The sequence below is a fragment of the Perca flavescens genome, chromosome 23 (assembly GCF_004354835.1).
Source record: "Perca flavescens isolate YP-PL-M2 chromosome 23, PFLA_1.0, whole genome shotgun sequence".
NCBI lineage: Eukaryota > Metazoa > Chordata > Actinopteri > Perciformes > Percidae > Perca > Perca flavescens.
The window spans coordinates 20,388,872-20,404,974 of NC_041353.1; the positions used below are offsets into that span (position 1 = coordinate 20,388,872).

The 16,103-nt window shown below is 41.3% G+C and overlaps 1 protein-coding gene across 1 annotated transcript in view; it reads left to right on the top strand.

Moving 5' to 3' along the window:
* zgc:162331 (sushi domain-containing protein 3) overlaps nucleotides 1-4,874 on the top strand; it is a 34,033-nt gene extending 29,159 nt beyond the window's left edge. Inside the window, exons 3-6 of the mRNA XM_028571331.1 lie at nucleotides 177-368; nucleotides 475-628; nucleotides 1,745-1,930; nucleotides 4,547-4,874. Of these exons, the coding sequence (XP_028427132.1) occupies nucleotides 177-368; nucleotides 475-628; nucleotides 1,745-1,930; nucleotides 4,547-4,874 (860 nt within the window). The remainder of the gene's footprint in view (nucleotides 1-176; nucleotides 369-474; nucleotides 629-1,744; nucleotides 1,931-4,546) is intronic.
* Nucleotides 4,875-16,103: the final 11,229 nt, after the last annotated feature.

The following is a 16,103-nucleotide window of genomic DNA, read 5'->3' on the forward strand; positions in this document are numbered from 1 at the left end:
TTGTTGAAGCGCAACCTACGTTTTAAACTCAATTTTATTTGTCACATGAAATGTAATGTCACTTTTCACCCCCATTCATACACACAAACACCCCCTGCATTTATTTAGCGCTTTCCTAGTCTTAATGACCACTCAAAGCGCTTTACGCACTTCTGTTTTGTCCCCTCTCTCCTCAGGTCTTTCCTGTATCCCTGTCCTGCCGCCACGTCGGGGCTCCTTCTACGTAGAGAGTGGCACAGGCGTGTCCATCGGCAGCGTGTTGGCCTTCTGGTGCAGGGAGGGATACCAGCTGGTCGGCAGCGACAAACTCTACTGCAACGTCAGGAACGGCAAAGCGCAGTGGAGCAACTACCTGCCTGTCTGCGAAGGTAAGCAGGTTGATTTGGCCAATAACTGAACACCAACAGCCATTTCATGGGGATTTGCTGATAAGATAAATCTTTTAAAATGTAATCTGCCCCCCCAACTCCACAGCGATCCCCAGGCCTGAGGACCGCGGTCTGAGAGTAGCTGTGTTGGCTTCAGTGGTGAGTGGTGTTGTCATCCTCACCATGTCCCTGTCCTTCCTAATCTGCTGCCTGCAGGAACGATCCAGTCGGGACCGAGCCAAGAAAGAGGGACGGAGCAGGTAGGACTAGAGAGAGGGGGGCAAAAGCTTGTCTATATTATCGAGGTTTCATTTCCGGGATTGTTCAGGTGCCGCCAGAAATTCCGCCGGATGTCCCTCATTTCGGCCGGATGTCCGTTACATCCCGCTTTCTTTGTGTTGTAATTCCAAACTCCGGTCGATTGATGAGGACTATGGTTGACTGCTCCTCAGATCTCAGCAGGGTAAATATGTTGCAAGACTTAAACAACCTTTGAACGTACACACGTTACACCAAAATAATTTCCTTCCCGAGGCTATTTTGCAGCGGCACCGCTGCTCTGTCCGGCGCTTAGTATGTAAAAAAAAAAAGAAGAAATGCCAATAAACCAGAGCATGTTTTTCTCCCATCCCGGAAGCCAGACCTTCCTCCATAGCACTTTGGAGGAAGGTCTGGCAATGTGAGATTATGCCAAATCTAACCCGCATTACAGACTGGATCAACGGAAGTACATTTCCAGGATAAAGCCTGACATCCATGTCCCTCACCGTCTCCGTCTGTGTGTTGCCCTTCTCAAAGAAAGCGAGACGCTGAAAATGGCAAGTTTTGAAGAAAATTTGGATGGTGCAATAAGGCAGGCCTGCTTGGATCTTTCAGGGAATGATTGTAAAGATAGGCAAAGAATGTGTTTACGGCATTTACTAACAGGGAGGTTTTGGGGGCGATTGGTTGGGATTGTTGTGGACAAAGTACACACGGCCATACCCTGGTAAGAGCAAATTACGTTTAACCATGTATCCAGCTAAGTTAAAAAGCTCAAGTTACTGTATTGTGTGAACAGTTAACTTCATTTAATATCGTATGTGGCATTTTCTTTTGCGGAGTGCAAATGTTTCAGCAAAAGTTCCTTCCGGAGACTATTTTGCAGAGCCACCATCACTGCGTCAGGAGCTTAGCGCCGCCCAAGATGATTGTGATTGGTTAAAAAAAATGCAAACAACCCAGAGCGTTTTTTTTCTCCTATCCCAGTATGCCTGGCGCTGTATCTCGACCTTACTCCACAGCGCTGTGGAGATAGAGCTGGCAATGTGAGAATAGCCGCAGTATCCCCCTGGTATATGAGGACTACTAACCTGATAAAGTTGTCTCCTCCTCAGGCGCAGAGACAAGCGCTCGGCCCGTCGCAGCGAGTGTTGGCTGGAGAGAGAAGAGGGTGAATGGGAAAATTTTCCTCCTCCCAAAGTCTTTCATCTCTCCCAGAGGATGAACCCTCATCTGGCTCCAGACAGCCCCCTGTACCTGACTGGAGGGCTGAGTGGATATGAGAACAGAGGTTACCAGAGGTAAGCTTGCAGCACACTCACATCACACAGAAGCAAATACAGCACATCACCAAGGTGTGTGCTTTGATTTTAAGAAATAAAGTAAAAATAGAAGTCATTTAGAAAGCACAAAGCTGTGCAGCCTACTGTTATCCTCAACGCATTTAACATTTCTTCCTAAAAATCGGATGGGGACCAATATAAAATGCTCAAATCCGTTCAGATCCCATTATGAATTTACCTTCAGAAGTATTCGAGCTAAGATCAAGACAAAAGGAAAGAAGTTTTTTTTTTGACAGTCATCAGGGCAAATGTTTGACACAAGCTGATCCAGCATCTTATAAGGAGGGCAAATAGAGCACACCTGTGCTAAAGTCATGCAAGTGCACATGGGAAATGCAGTGCAACACATTTCTAATTAACCGGGGGCACGTTCAGCCCCGACAAAACATAGCAAAGCGTTTATTTGAACTGAAACGGTGGTGTGTTGAAAACCCTGGTGTCCCCCACTGCCTTTTTATTACCGCGAGTTTACATACACGCCACTGCTGATTGGATAACATCTTTGACACAACCACAGAGAAAACTAAATTCAAAGCTTGTTGCACACCGTTTCACACCGTTCCAAGGAAACATGTCATTCAACCCAGAAACAGTAGCAAAGCGATGCACGCCGTTTTGAGATTGAACTTGCCCCAGATCCAAGTACAAAAACATCAACATAAAATCAGGATAACGATAAGATCAAAACAATAGAGAAATTCCTCTGTGCCATGGACCACCATTGTTCAATCAATCAATCAATCAATCAATCAATGAAATGAAGGGGGCGCCGTCAATCCAGGAGTGGGCTTGTGAGATGGCTAGGGTGGTGGCGATTGAAAAAAATGTATGTCATATAAACGGTTTGCCAGAATGGATGTCTACACTAGAAAATGGGGAGAGTACCTGAACTTTGGTGTTGTCATTTATACAGATGTGTATTTGATTTATGGTTAAATGTCTATTTTGTTACTATTTAGTTGCTGTCATCTTTTCTTGATTTTTGTCTGAGTGGGTGATGGTGATGACGGAAGCGGTGCGATTTGTTCATGTTGCGAGTTGTATGTTTTGTTTAAAGGTCCCATGGCATGAAAATTTGACTTTATGAGGTTTTTCCCCCAGCCTGCCTATGGTCCCCTAGTGGCTAAATGGTGATAGGTGTAAACCGAGCCCTGGGTATCCTGCTCTGCCTTTGAGAAAATGAAAGCTCAGATGGGCCGATCTGGAATCTTCTCCTTATGAGGTCATACCTCCCCTTTCTCTGCTTTGCCCACCCAGAGAATTTGGCCCACCCATGAGAGAGAGAGAGACATCATGGCTTTCAAACGAGCAAAGTGGCAGTTGGTCAAGGCCACACCTCCACCCTCCACCTTGCCCCCCCCCCTCTCCTCCTCAATAGCTACAGACACAGAAATGGCACATCCTAAGGAAAGCTCATTGTGGGACTGGCTCCAGTGGCTGTAATTCTGCACGAAGGCTGAATTTCGGGAAAGAGACTTCAGATGCAGTATTAGGGGACCACTAAGGCCTATATAAAAGAGACTTTAGATACAGTATTAGGGGACCACTAAGGTCTATATAAAAGAGACTTCAGATACAGTATTAGGGGACCACTAAGATCTATATAAAAGAGACTTCAGATACAGTATTAGAGGACCACTAAGGTCTATATAAAAGAGACTTCAGATACAGTATTAGGGGACCACTAAGGTCTATATAAAAGAGACTTCAGATACAGTATTAGGGGACCACTAAGGTCTATATAAAAGAGACTTCAGATACAGTATTAGGGGACCACTAAGGTCTATATAAAAGAGACTTCAGATACAGTATTAGGGGACCACTAAGGTCTATATAAAAGAGACTTCAGATACAGTATTAGGGGACCACTAAGATCTATATAAAAGAGACTTCAGATACAGTATTAGAGGACCACTAAGGTCTATATAAAAGAGACTTCAGATACAGTATTAGGGGACCACTAAGGTCTATATAAAAGAGACTTCAGATACAGTATTAGGGGACCACTAAGGTCTATATAAAAGAGACTTCAGATACAGTATTAGGGGACCACTAAGGTCTATATAAAAGAGACTTCAGATACAGTATTAGGGGACCACTAAGGTCTATATAAAAGAGACTTCAGATACAGTATTAGGGGACCACTAAGGTCTATATAAAAGAGACTTCAGATACAGTATTAGGGGACCACTAAGGTCTATATAAAAGAGACTTCAGATACAGTATTAGGGGACCACTAAGGTCTATATAAAAGAGACTTCAGATACAGTATTAGGGGACCGCTAAGGTCTATATAAAAGAGACTTCAGATACAGTATTAGGGGACCACTAAGGTCTATATAAAAGCATCCAAAGAGCACCATGTCATGATACCTTTAAGAAAAAAAAGAAAAAAATGTTAATCACAAAAAATATATATCTTAAAATCCATTCTAAAATGCACCGGGAGCCAATGGAGGGCGTAGAGAACGGGGGTAATACTGTATGTGCATGTGTGCATTGTTGTCCAAAAAGGATTCAAAACACACTGTTGCAAGTTCCTAACGTTGCTGATGCTTGCTGTCTTTCACACAGGAGTCAGGAGAGTTTGCTGAAGGCCTCCCTGCCCGGACTCTACCGCTCCGAGTCTCAGCTTTACCCGCACGTGGTCCTGCAGAGGGTCCCGACTCCGACGGCCCCCTCCGCCCCTCTCGCTCCATCCGCCCCCCTCTACCTCCACCTCCCCTCTTCCTCTGCCTCCTCCCCCGCCCACACAACTGCCCACGCTCAGCCTCACATCATGGCGCAGTATCCCACCCCGACGTACCCGCCCCACCCCAACACGGCTGTGCCCGTCTACCGTCCAACGCCGGCGCCTATCTACCCCAACCCCAACCCGACACCACAGCGGCCATGGCAGTAGCTACAGCACGTCGTCCACAGTTTGGGGGCGCTGTGCCGTCCCCGCTGAAGAAGTTAAAGGGGACAGCTTCACAGGCTCGTTTTTGGAGACACATGGAGTCTTTTTTCTCATCCCTGTTTTCTCCCACCGAAGCCTGCAGATGCAAAGTTCCAAAGCAAGAAAAGGTGTCCAACTGGAGATGTAGCAAATGTAGAAGCTCCCTCTTTTACTGCATGCATGCTTGAACGTCTGCATTTTGGACTAAACAGGAACTGAACACATTTTTCTTGTCCTTAATTCTTGCTGAACTGCTGAACTGCTGCTACACTCTACAAGAGGTGTGGAATAACTTTAGCTTTCCTTAAACCGTCAGAAATTACAAGAAAGCTTCAAGTAGCCGGTCGACAAGGTAACACAGGAAGTTCTACTTTAAGGTGTGCTAGTTCGGTTCAACCGTTGACGTTTTTTTTTGAAGGATCTGAAGCATCATCAAGGACTCGGTCATGGCTGCCACTGTTTAGGCAGCTCAAATCTCTCAGCAGTTTGTTTTTAATCGCTTATTGTTAAGAAAATGATCCCTATCAGCCTTCCTGAGGTCCACATAATACAACATAATCTAATCTAGACCGATACAGTATATATAGAGGGTTTTTTTGTTTGTTTTTTTGCTGTAAAGCTAAAGACTTAACATGAATTTCTGAAATCTGAAGTGTGATGTAACCAAAGGTTTCAGGTCACTTTCCAGCTCTCATTAATATGTCCTGATATTTCCCCACACTGCATGGAGAACACGGACTGACACTGGGGCTTTATGGGTAGCAAACACACTGTGATTAAAACGCTGCTGTTGCTGGAGCCAACTTTGTGCTGTTTGTATGGATTCAAGATACAGTGATCGTTTGAGATTGATCTTTTCTTTCTCACCAGAAGCGTTGACTGGAGTTTATTTTTCCCTGTCTGTACTGCCCATAGACTCTATACTGCCGCAACTCCATCCGTCACAGTTATTTATGACGAAGGCTTGTTTTATGGACGGCAGTTTGACTCGCAAAGCATTTCAGCGAAATCATTCAGGGCCCCTGTTGGATTTTAGGAACATGTAGAAAAGGAGCGGAGCCAGACTTTGTAAACAGGCAGGACTCAGCACAAACTTCGGGGGTTGGAGTCCGGGGGCATTGCAGGCTTATTTGACGGCAGCTATGTGCACTATCTTTCAAGCCATTTGATAATAGAATGACTAAAAATGTGTACAAAACCTGATAGTTGCCCAGGAAAAGAATCCTAGAGCCAATTTCCTATTTTGTATGTAAATGTCTCTTATGTTGAGGATAACTACTGCCACCTAAAGAGAGGCAACAAAGTCTGATGTTTCTATTTTTAAGTTACATAACATAGATAGGGAAGGAATTTGGCATAAATAGCATTACTAATCTTGAAACATATTGTTAGTAGGGTTCACAGAATAAATTGGCGATGTTTCCCCAGTACTATTGACCTTCCATTGTGTCCTGAATAAAGTCGTTATTATTGGCTCCATTGATTTGCCGGTCCAGTCAGAGCGACTGAGGGAGAAATGACGCAAAGTCAAAGCTATTTTAAAACCTTAAAAGATTCCAGGCTTTTGAGAAAACATGTGGGGCTCCCAGAGCCCCGGATGGCACAACCTCGCTCCGCCCCTGATGTAAAATATACATACCTAATATACATGACTGGATATCTGAGATGGGTCGAATAATAATTGCAAATAATTATCACAAGTTGAATTAATTGAAAGCTGGTTTGAGCCTTACATACTGTAGGTTCAGATCAGGGATGGGCAACATTGATTTATAGAGAAGGCCACAAAAATGTTATCCTCACTACCTGAGGGCCAGACTGTGATTGTGCACTTCCACCAGTAGGATACTGTAACCCTTATCATTCTGTTAGCCCAGTATAGCTACTAAATTAATGAAAACAACAACAAACAATTTGATATTTGGAAATTGATTCGCGCACCGCACTGAGTAAGGACGCGGGCCACATGCGGCCCGGGGGTCGTCAGTTGCCCATCCCTGATTCAAAATCATGCAAAAGTGATTTTTAATTTCAGGAAGAGCTCTTGATGTGTTGTAACTAATGTTCTCTGTGTAAGTAATAGCAAACAGAAGGAAGGCGGACACATTGTGAGACAGCTGTTTTGTCCTGGATGCACTGGACACTGCACAGAAATGCACTGATATGTCATGTTTGAGCAGCGAGATGGAGAAACTTCTGAACCATGAATAATTCCTGGTTATTATTCCCTTGGTCTACTGTATGTACATGCATTTCTATCATACACTGTGTCCAATAGCCCCTTCACTGTTGCTTTAGTTACACTATAGCTGTGGGGCTGTCTTCATTTATAATAGAAGGACTCGAGTAGACACACTAACAAATCTGCACTTTACATTTTTTGAAAGGGGGGGGGGAGCGGGTTTTTCTTTTACTGTAAACTATTTGTTGTATAGTAGTAAGACTGCCATAAAAGCTGAATAAAGAGACTTTTGTTTAGTTGAAAAGGTCAAGAGTTCAGCATGTGCTTTGTGCTATCCAGGAAGAGAGAAATAGATGAAGAAAGGAAAGAAAGAAAGAGAAAAAAGATGGAGAAAAGTGGCAGTGGTGGAAGAAATATTCAAATCCTTTACTTAAGTAAAAGTACTAATACCACACTGTAGAAAAAACAAAAACTCTGTTACAAGTAAAAGTCCAGCATTGAAAATGATACTTAAGCAAAGGTATGTAAGTATCATCAAGGAAATGTACTTAAAGTATTCAAAGTGAAAGTACTTAATGCAGAAAAATCCTCAGTATGGAAACTGGAAACGATTCTAACTGTTCTGTGTTTAAAGGTCTAATCTAATCATTTCAGCTGGACTTGTAGGCTGTTATATTGTTGGGTAGTTTAATTTATAATAAGACATCAGATTTGATAAACTACACGTGTTTTGTGTGCGACAAATCTGAATTTGTAAAGTAACTAGTAACTAAAGTCATCAGATTAATGTAGTGGAGTAAAAAGTCAGGGTTTTTCCTGCATAGAGGAATTTCTGGCGCCCCAAAGAGGTTTTAGACAGCACCAAAGGAAAATTACCAGTGCCAAAAATGTTAAGAATTAAGAATAAAAATAGCGATTCAAATCCTCTCCGAATGTGTTTCATAGAAATTTACCAAACAAACGTTGAACACATAAATTTGAATATGAGTGCTGATCTCAGTTTTACCGTCCAGAGTCAGGCTGTACCACACTCTCCCAGTCTGTTTGAATATGAATATAAACTTGTGTAACCAGTTTTGTTAATTGTAGTTTTATTTATTCAAGCTAATATACATTTTCGTTTATCAAATTGTCAGAAATAGGAAAGCAAGGAATAAAATGTATAGATTTTTGACAAATAAGGTAACAGACTGATTGCCTTAAGTGTATGCAGACCGATCATGCTTACTGTTGTGCATAGTCACCGCCCCCCCGCCCCCAACCCCCGAACCCTGAAACCCTGAAAGTACAATATTTAGAAGTAGAAAGTGGCATTAAAAGAAAAAACTCAAGTACAAGAACCTCAACATTTGTACTTACTTCCATTCCACCACTGCAGTCAGGAAATTGAGAAGAAGATGGACCTAATTCATCACATCGTCCTGACAGGTGGAAATGAGGACACAACCTCATTTGCCTGCGGAGCGAGCGGCACCGACACATGAGGAAGAGGGAGTGTTCGTCTGTCCACTCTGGACTTAAATGACAGAAAAGGGAATTTCAGATGGCATTGGCAGCCATGTCTCATATTTACACCTAAATAAAAGATGTGTGATGCTGCTCTGTGGGTTGGAAAGTTGATGTAGCAGCAAACACATCAGTCTATAAATGATGCTGGCTTTAGTTTACCAGACAGATATGCTCATTGCATGCCACTGATCCCCAAGTGAGAAACAAACACATAAACAGGCCAGTTCTAAAATCAAGTTATTTCAAAAGGAGGAGGAACTGTCTAAAGCAGGGGTCTTCAACGTTTTTTAGGCCAGGGACCCTTTAGCTGAAAGAGAGACCCCCTACTGCATATATTGTATACAACTGAGTTGCATAATAAAAACCGAATTAATGAAAATAAATGGTTATTATTTATACATAATATTTTAATGTTAAACATACAGTACATGTGGAAGGCACAGTGAATCCTTAAGGTTAACTGTTTGGCTACCTAGCCTATAATAAACTTATCTTCAATGCGTAAATACCTTTTTCACATATACGCCAATTTATCTTTGATATTAATATGTTGGATTCATATTTCAGACATTTAAATTTTTTAACAAAAACTTTCAAAAAACTATTTTTTAACATAATTTGGCGGCCCCCCTGCACCAACTCTGTGGACCCCCTAGGGGTCACGGACCACCTGTTGAAGATCTTTGGTCTAAAGCATGCTACACTCAGATTGGGCTCCAACTGTCTGGTATTACAGTTGAAATATGCAATCCGGCCACAGACACAATGTCAGCGAGCACTTTGTACTATGAATTCTTCAGGACAAGTAATAAGTTCAAGAATGGGAACATTTCCATTTCATGCTTAAAGCAAATGATATGGCCTCATTTGATCCTGTAGTGTGTTACTCTGCACTTTTGATTATTACACATAATTAAGCAAAATGATCATCTTAAATTAGAAGATATACTTTGTCTGATGGCAATTTTAGACCCTTTTTAGGGGGGCTCAAAATTCTAATAATAAAATTTTTTTTTTTTGTAAATCAATTTTGGTACTTCAAGTGAGAGTTTGCAAACTTGTCTGTTAGTGACATAGGACAAACAATTTTAGGTTCAAAGGGCTTAAAACTGTTTAATATCTTGTGTCGCTGAGTCTCTCTCACTCTATCGGATCTGTCAGAGGGAGAGCAGAAGTGCAGTTGTGAAGCTTAACGTTGGTAGTCACCATAGAAGAAGTTGGTCATTTCATGGATTAGAACCCAAATTGAAATGTAAGCAACTAAAATTGCTGAATGTTAGAACATTGTGTCAAACTGGTTGTTATTAATGTGACTTATAAAGTGTCAGGTTTAGTTCCATCATAGTGTCAAAAAACGTTAGCCGACGTTGTTGTTCAGTAGCTAGCTCAGAGATTATCGGCTAATGAAATTACTAACACTTTTGCAAGGCACTGTATCCGTGTCACATTCTCATTAGGGGCTGAGACCCCCTAAAGGTCTGATCCTAGAAGTGCCCCTGCTGTCTCTCACATTACATAAATTATGAACAGGTAAGTAAGTGGTCTTGAAGAGGAATCTTTTCTTGACTGTCTCTCATTTGGACTTGGCCTTGACTCGGTCTCGACTAGTCCTGGTCTTGGACTCGACAAAGGTGGACTTGACTACAGCCCTGCTTACAGCTGCTTTTAAGGACTCCCACTTTTAAACGTTGACAATGACAACTGTCCCCATATAGAAAGAAGAGGTGACCACTAGCATGGGCTGCATGCAAAGGAAAACTGGCAGTGAAATCAGGTAGTAAACAGACTGCAAGCAATGGAAATCACCTGTACCACAAATACATAAATGCCTCTTTGCATTCAAGGATGTAAAAATCAACACTAAACACCTGGTCATTTGTTTTGTCTGCCCTATTGATTTATGTTTGCATGTTTCGGGGATTTCAGTCGCAAGTGAGCAAGAACTGCAAGAGAGACGGGAGAAGGAAGGAGACACACGGAGAGGTAAGTTGGAGTTTTGTGTTTAGCTTCTCAGACCTTAATAATACAAATAGAATTAAAGATAATTAAAGTGAGGAAAGGGTAAATTGTAAATTGAGCAGCTGAAAAATCATACCGCCTAAAAGGGAATTTTTCCCTTAAAATTTGAACAGAAAGGAGCATTTAAGATAAGATGCATAAACAGTATCTAAAATTAGTTAAAGTTGCAATGGAGTTCCGCCTATGTAGAATTTAAACCTTTAAATACCTTTATATTTAAAAGCCCTTCCTTTTTTTGTATATATGTAAATAGGACCAACTTAAAGGGTCAGTTCACCCAAATAAAACATTTCTTTCTAACCTACTTGTAGTTGTAGCTATGCAGATGGTTGTGGTTGTATTTCTCCAGGTTTGGAGATATCACCCTCTGATATCTACAGCCTCCACACCCTAAAACATAGGAGGTAAAGTGGATTTCATTTGCGCTCATAGTTTTGAAAAATGACATTCAAGGAACTGAACAGCAATATATCTTTCCAGAAACAGTCTTCACTTGAATTAGTGTGCTGATTTCACCTCTGTGGTGCAAATGAGGCCCTGAGAGCAAAGAACTAAACAGGCATCTGGTGAAAGTCTGAAAATACCCTCAAAACGTAGCAGGGATGCTCCTCTACTTCCAAAAATAATCCTCTAATTGTGTTTGATAGCCTAATGCAAATCAGAAACAATAGTCTGAGTAAGTTTTAAGGACGCATCATTTTCCACCTTCTTAATTCTACCTTCTCATTTGTAACTATTTATATACAGTTACAGGGGTCATAAGTAACAAATCTATTAAAAAAACATCTTCTCTGACATCGAATCGAAGACAGGATGAAGTTTCATGCTGATAATCCCTCTCTCTTTGACTTGGCAGAAATCATTTAGGTGTGACACTATCAGAGATTGCCAGCATGTCTCAACCTGGGATATTCAGCAACAACTATGTTTTTAGTATCTTCGATCAGTGTCGCGCTGTCGCGCAGTGGCATACAATCTTTCTGGTCACTGACGCTTTCATCCTGATCACAGGAGTGGCGGCTAATGTTGCCCTGCTTTGGCTATTTATGAAAGAAAGGAAAGCACTGTCAGCCTCACAGGTACAGTAGATATTCATTTATTTATGTTAAGCAACAGGTTGTTTCAGCTGGCTTAGGGTTAGGGGCATCTGCTTGCCATTGGAGAAATTCTATAAGACAAGAGCTATGTTTCCATCCACAAGTTTTTATCCGAATTAAGTTATATCGAATGAAAAATGCCTCATGGAAATTTTGATAGAATTTCATGAATATCGACTCAAAGAAAATACGTTTTAAGTTTTAGGTCATTTTATGGTTGCAACCCGCCACAAAACGAAGAAGAAGGTGTCAACAAAGACAGACGTAAGTGGACGAATGAGGAGACGAGAGACTTTTTGAATTTAATTTATGAGCAAAAATATAACAGCGATTTTAGATAGCAAAAATCTAAGAAATGCCATAAATTATCAGGAACCCGCGAAGGAAATGACCAACAAAGGTTACGACAAGCCGTGGGACGTCCTCCGGAGTAAATGGAAGGCGCTCAAACAGCGATACATGTCTCAAAAAAAGAGAGTTGTCTCGGAGCGGAGGGAAAATAAAAGGTTCCACCTTTTTGATGAGCTGGATCAGAGCTTCCTTGGCTTCTAATATTAACAACAACAACTACTTTTGTCTAGCAAAACTTTGTTCGCAAATGTTTGCTTGAATGTTGTGCGATTCAGTGCAAAAATGAATGGAAACACCTTAAAATGTCTCTAATCATTTCGATATACCAATTTAATCGCAAAACAGCACGTGACGTCACTACGCACAGGTTTTTAAAGGCTTTAAAGCCGTTGGATGGAAACACGCTTTCACCAGCTTTATTCGCATGAGTTTTTTTTACCGAACTTCAGATAATTCGATTGACAAGTGGATGGAAACTTAGCGACTGTTTTCTTGTTAAACTTTAACCTACACGTGTTGAACCTTTGTCTCTCAGGTTCTAGGTGTGAATCTTGTTGCGATGGATCTTCTCTACATGTCTTTAAAGCCTGTCAGCTTGATTTTCGACGCTAAGAGTCCAGACAACAGAAATAATTCAGGTGAACACTCCCGGAGACTGGTTACGAGCTTACCATTGCAGTGGCAGACGAAAATGTTTTGGATTGAAATTAATTACTTTAGTGAACTGCCACCATTTTTCTTTAAGGCTGACTCTATCTGCTCCCTTATCTGTGTTTTTCAAGTGGAAACACCCACGTGGGTTACCACAGTAAGCTCAAAAATGGAGTGAAAATGTTTTTTGCTAATCTGATAGATGGAAACATGCTAACACCAACATATAGGCCTATTTGGGAACCAATATGACATCAGAAAAATTGAAGTTCCTTCGATGTCAATCCTGTCCAAATGGTTTTAGAAAGCCTTTAAATTTGTCCGCAAAAGCCAAGTTCTAATCCTGAAATCGTCTATTATTCACGATATTTTTCAGCCACTGCCTGGCAACAACCCATCCCACCACCCCCAATAGAGAGGGTGAAAGACGTCTTCAGTATGTTCAACGTGATTGGCTGCCCCCTGCTGCTAGCCTGTATGTGCATTGAGCGCTACCTGGCGGTGGTTAGACCTGTGCAGTACCTGAGAGTGAGGAAGTGGGAGTACAGAATGGCTGTTTCTGCTGTAGTGTGGGCCATCACCTTCTCCTTCTGTCTGGTTACTGGTAAGTGCTGGCTAAGAGTTCAGCACAGAAACTCTGTATTGACCTCTGCATCATGTTTGAGGATTGATGAATTTCAGAAAGCATCTTCCCTCCCAAGTTGAATTTAAAGAACCCCCATTATACTCCTTTTCAGCATCATATTTATACTCTCGGGGTCTACTAGAAGAGGTTTACTGTTAATGCTTTGATGTTCAACAAATGTATTATGTTTCTCACACTGCCCATTGTATTGCAGCGCCTCTGCCTGAAACACTCTGTCTGATATCTTGGCCCCGCCTTTCCGAAAAGCCCAGTCTGCTCTGACTGGTCAGCTGGCCCACTCTGTTGTGATTGGTCAACCAAATTCAAACTAGCCACTGGGTGGTCTGTGTGTGCTCAGGCAGCACCTATGGGCAGCACATATAAAAAACTGGGCTGGCATTCTCAATCAGTGACATCACTAGTTGAGGAATTTCAAACAGGAATGGGGGCGAGGCATTTCAGGCAGTTGAGAAAAAGTGCTCTCTGTCGGGGGGAGATCGCCATTTGTCAAATGTGTTTTTTTGTACTGTATACTATTACATACACAAAAACTAAATAATAATTAAAAAAAAAGCATAATAGGGGCTTTTTAAGCTGACATTTTCATTTCTTTGTGTTCTACAGGTTTAGTGAATAATGTAGCTATCATTCTGGTGCCTGTTTCCACCATCGTCTCCTGCCTCTTCCTCCTAATGCTTGCCTGCCTTGGGAGTGTGGTGTGGTCACTGCAGCAGCAAAGTCCTGCCCACACCACATGTGGTAAACAAGCCAAGTCTGCGTCACCATTAAAGAGGCGGGCAGTGGCTAATGTGTTGGTTGTGGTGGTGCCTGCAATGATGGCTTACCTCCCGGTCCTGCTGATGCTTCCCATGGTCTTACACATGCTCTCTTGCATTGATTCTTTTGATCTGGGAATTTGTAATGTTCTTGAATTATCTTCGTTATTCCCCAGGTTTGGTGTATACATAGGTCCTCTGTTCTATCTCTCTAAGGCACGTCAAATGTGCTGCCTAAGTGAAACAGGAAAGACACTTAATGAATAGAGACCATGGTGCTAATATCAGTATTGTGATATTAGCACCAATATCAGTGAACAGTGAATGTGTGACGTGGTGTATCTTTTTGGTAGTCTCGCATTGCCAGACCTATCTACACAGCACTGCGGAGTAGTGTCTGACCCCTCCACACATACATCTCCACACATACATTTTGGGATAGGAGAAAAAAAATGCTCTAGGTTGTTTGCATTTCTTTAAACCAATTACAATCTTCTTGGGCAAAGACGCCACATACAATATTAAATGAAGTTAACTGTTTATACAATACAGTAACATGAGCTATTTAAATTAGCTGGATACATGGTTAAACCTCATTTGCTCTTACCAGTGTGTCACCGTGTGTGCGACTCCATGCCAGTCTGTGCCAAAACGTCCCAGTTACAGAATAAATGCCGTAAACATAATCTTTATAAAACTTTAAAATCATTCCCCGAAAGAGCCAAGCAGGCCTGTCTTGTTGCACGATCTAAATTTTCTTCAAAACTTGCCATTATTTACCGTTTAGCTTGGTAGCTCGAAGTTTGTTGTTGTTTCCCGAAGCAAGAGTTACACAACGGCACCAATTATCCTGGAAATGAACTGTCGTTGATCCAGACTATCTTTTTGCAAGCGGTTATATTATAAACATGCATTAAATAAGGAAATCTAAATTTACAATCAGTGTCCAATCTCATCAGTCATCAGGCCAATGTTTAAAATAATGAGATAAATGTAGGTAAAAGTAATAGGGGCATTTCTACAGGGCCCAGAATGTGCCATGCCCCTGAAAAGTAATCCATGTGAGAAAAAACCTTAGATTTCCATCATTCGGAACATTCGCAACACTCGAGTTCATGTGTAGAGCCCCTGGTGATACTTGGAGCAAAGTTTCATGTTGTGTCGAGCCTTCTTAGGGTTTTAAAAATAGCAATTTTAATACGATCATAGTAGTGCCCCTAGCACTCAAAATACACAAAATATGGTAAATCTTAAAAGTGGCGCTTCCGTCCTAATTATGCTTTTTACGCTTTAACTTTTACTTCTTATATAACTTTTTGTAGTCCCTCCAGTTAGATTTTAACACTGCCCACTCCTCTGTGTCTTATCTGACAAACACGATTTATGTTGATGAAATAATGTAATGATATAAAAGCTATTACCGAATAAGAACTCTATCCACCCATAAATTGATGGATGCAGGATATATTTTCCATAGCTGTGTCATGCAATATAAGTCCTTTAGCAAGATGTTTTGAAAGCAAAGAGGTTATTTTAGGTATTAGAAGTATGGAGCATTTTAAATCTGAAGAAATTAGTAGAATATCCTCAGCATAATGTCAAATGTTAGACTCAAAAACCGGTATTTTGACCAATATAGATTATTCCTAATGGCTATGGCTTTTATATTGTTAGTACAAATATTAGCCCCTTGAGAAGATGTATTCTTTATTGTTTGCAATTAATCCAAAATGCCTTGTCTCAGTTTTTTAAGCCAAGGACCCTTGAACTGAGAGGGAGACGGATCAGGGACCCCCTACTACTGTACATATATTGTATAAAATGAAGTTGCATATTAAACTGAGCCTACAATAACGTGGGTGGCCTAAAGACTTTACATATACCTTTTTACTGCAAAGAATACAAAGCCATTCAAATAAAAAAAAAGCGATTGACATGATTTTATAAATCTTGTTAAATGTGGCACAGTAACATTAGATCTTT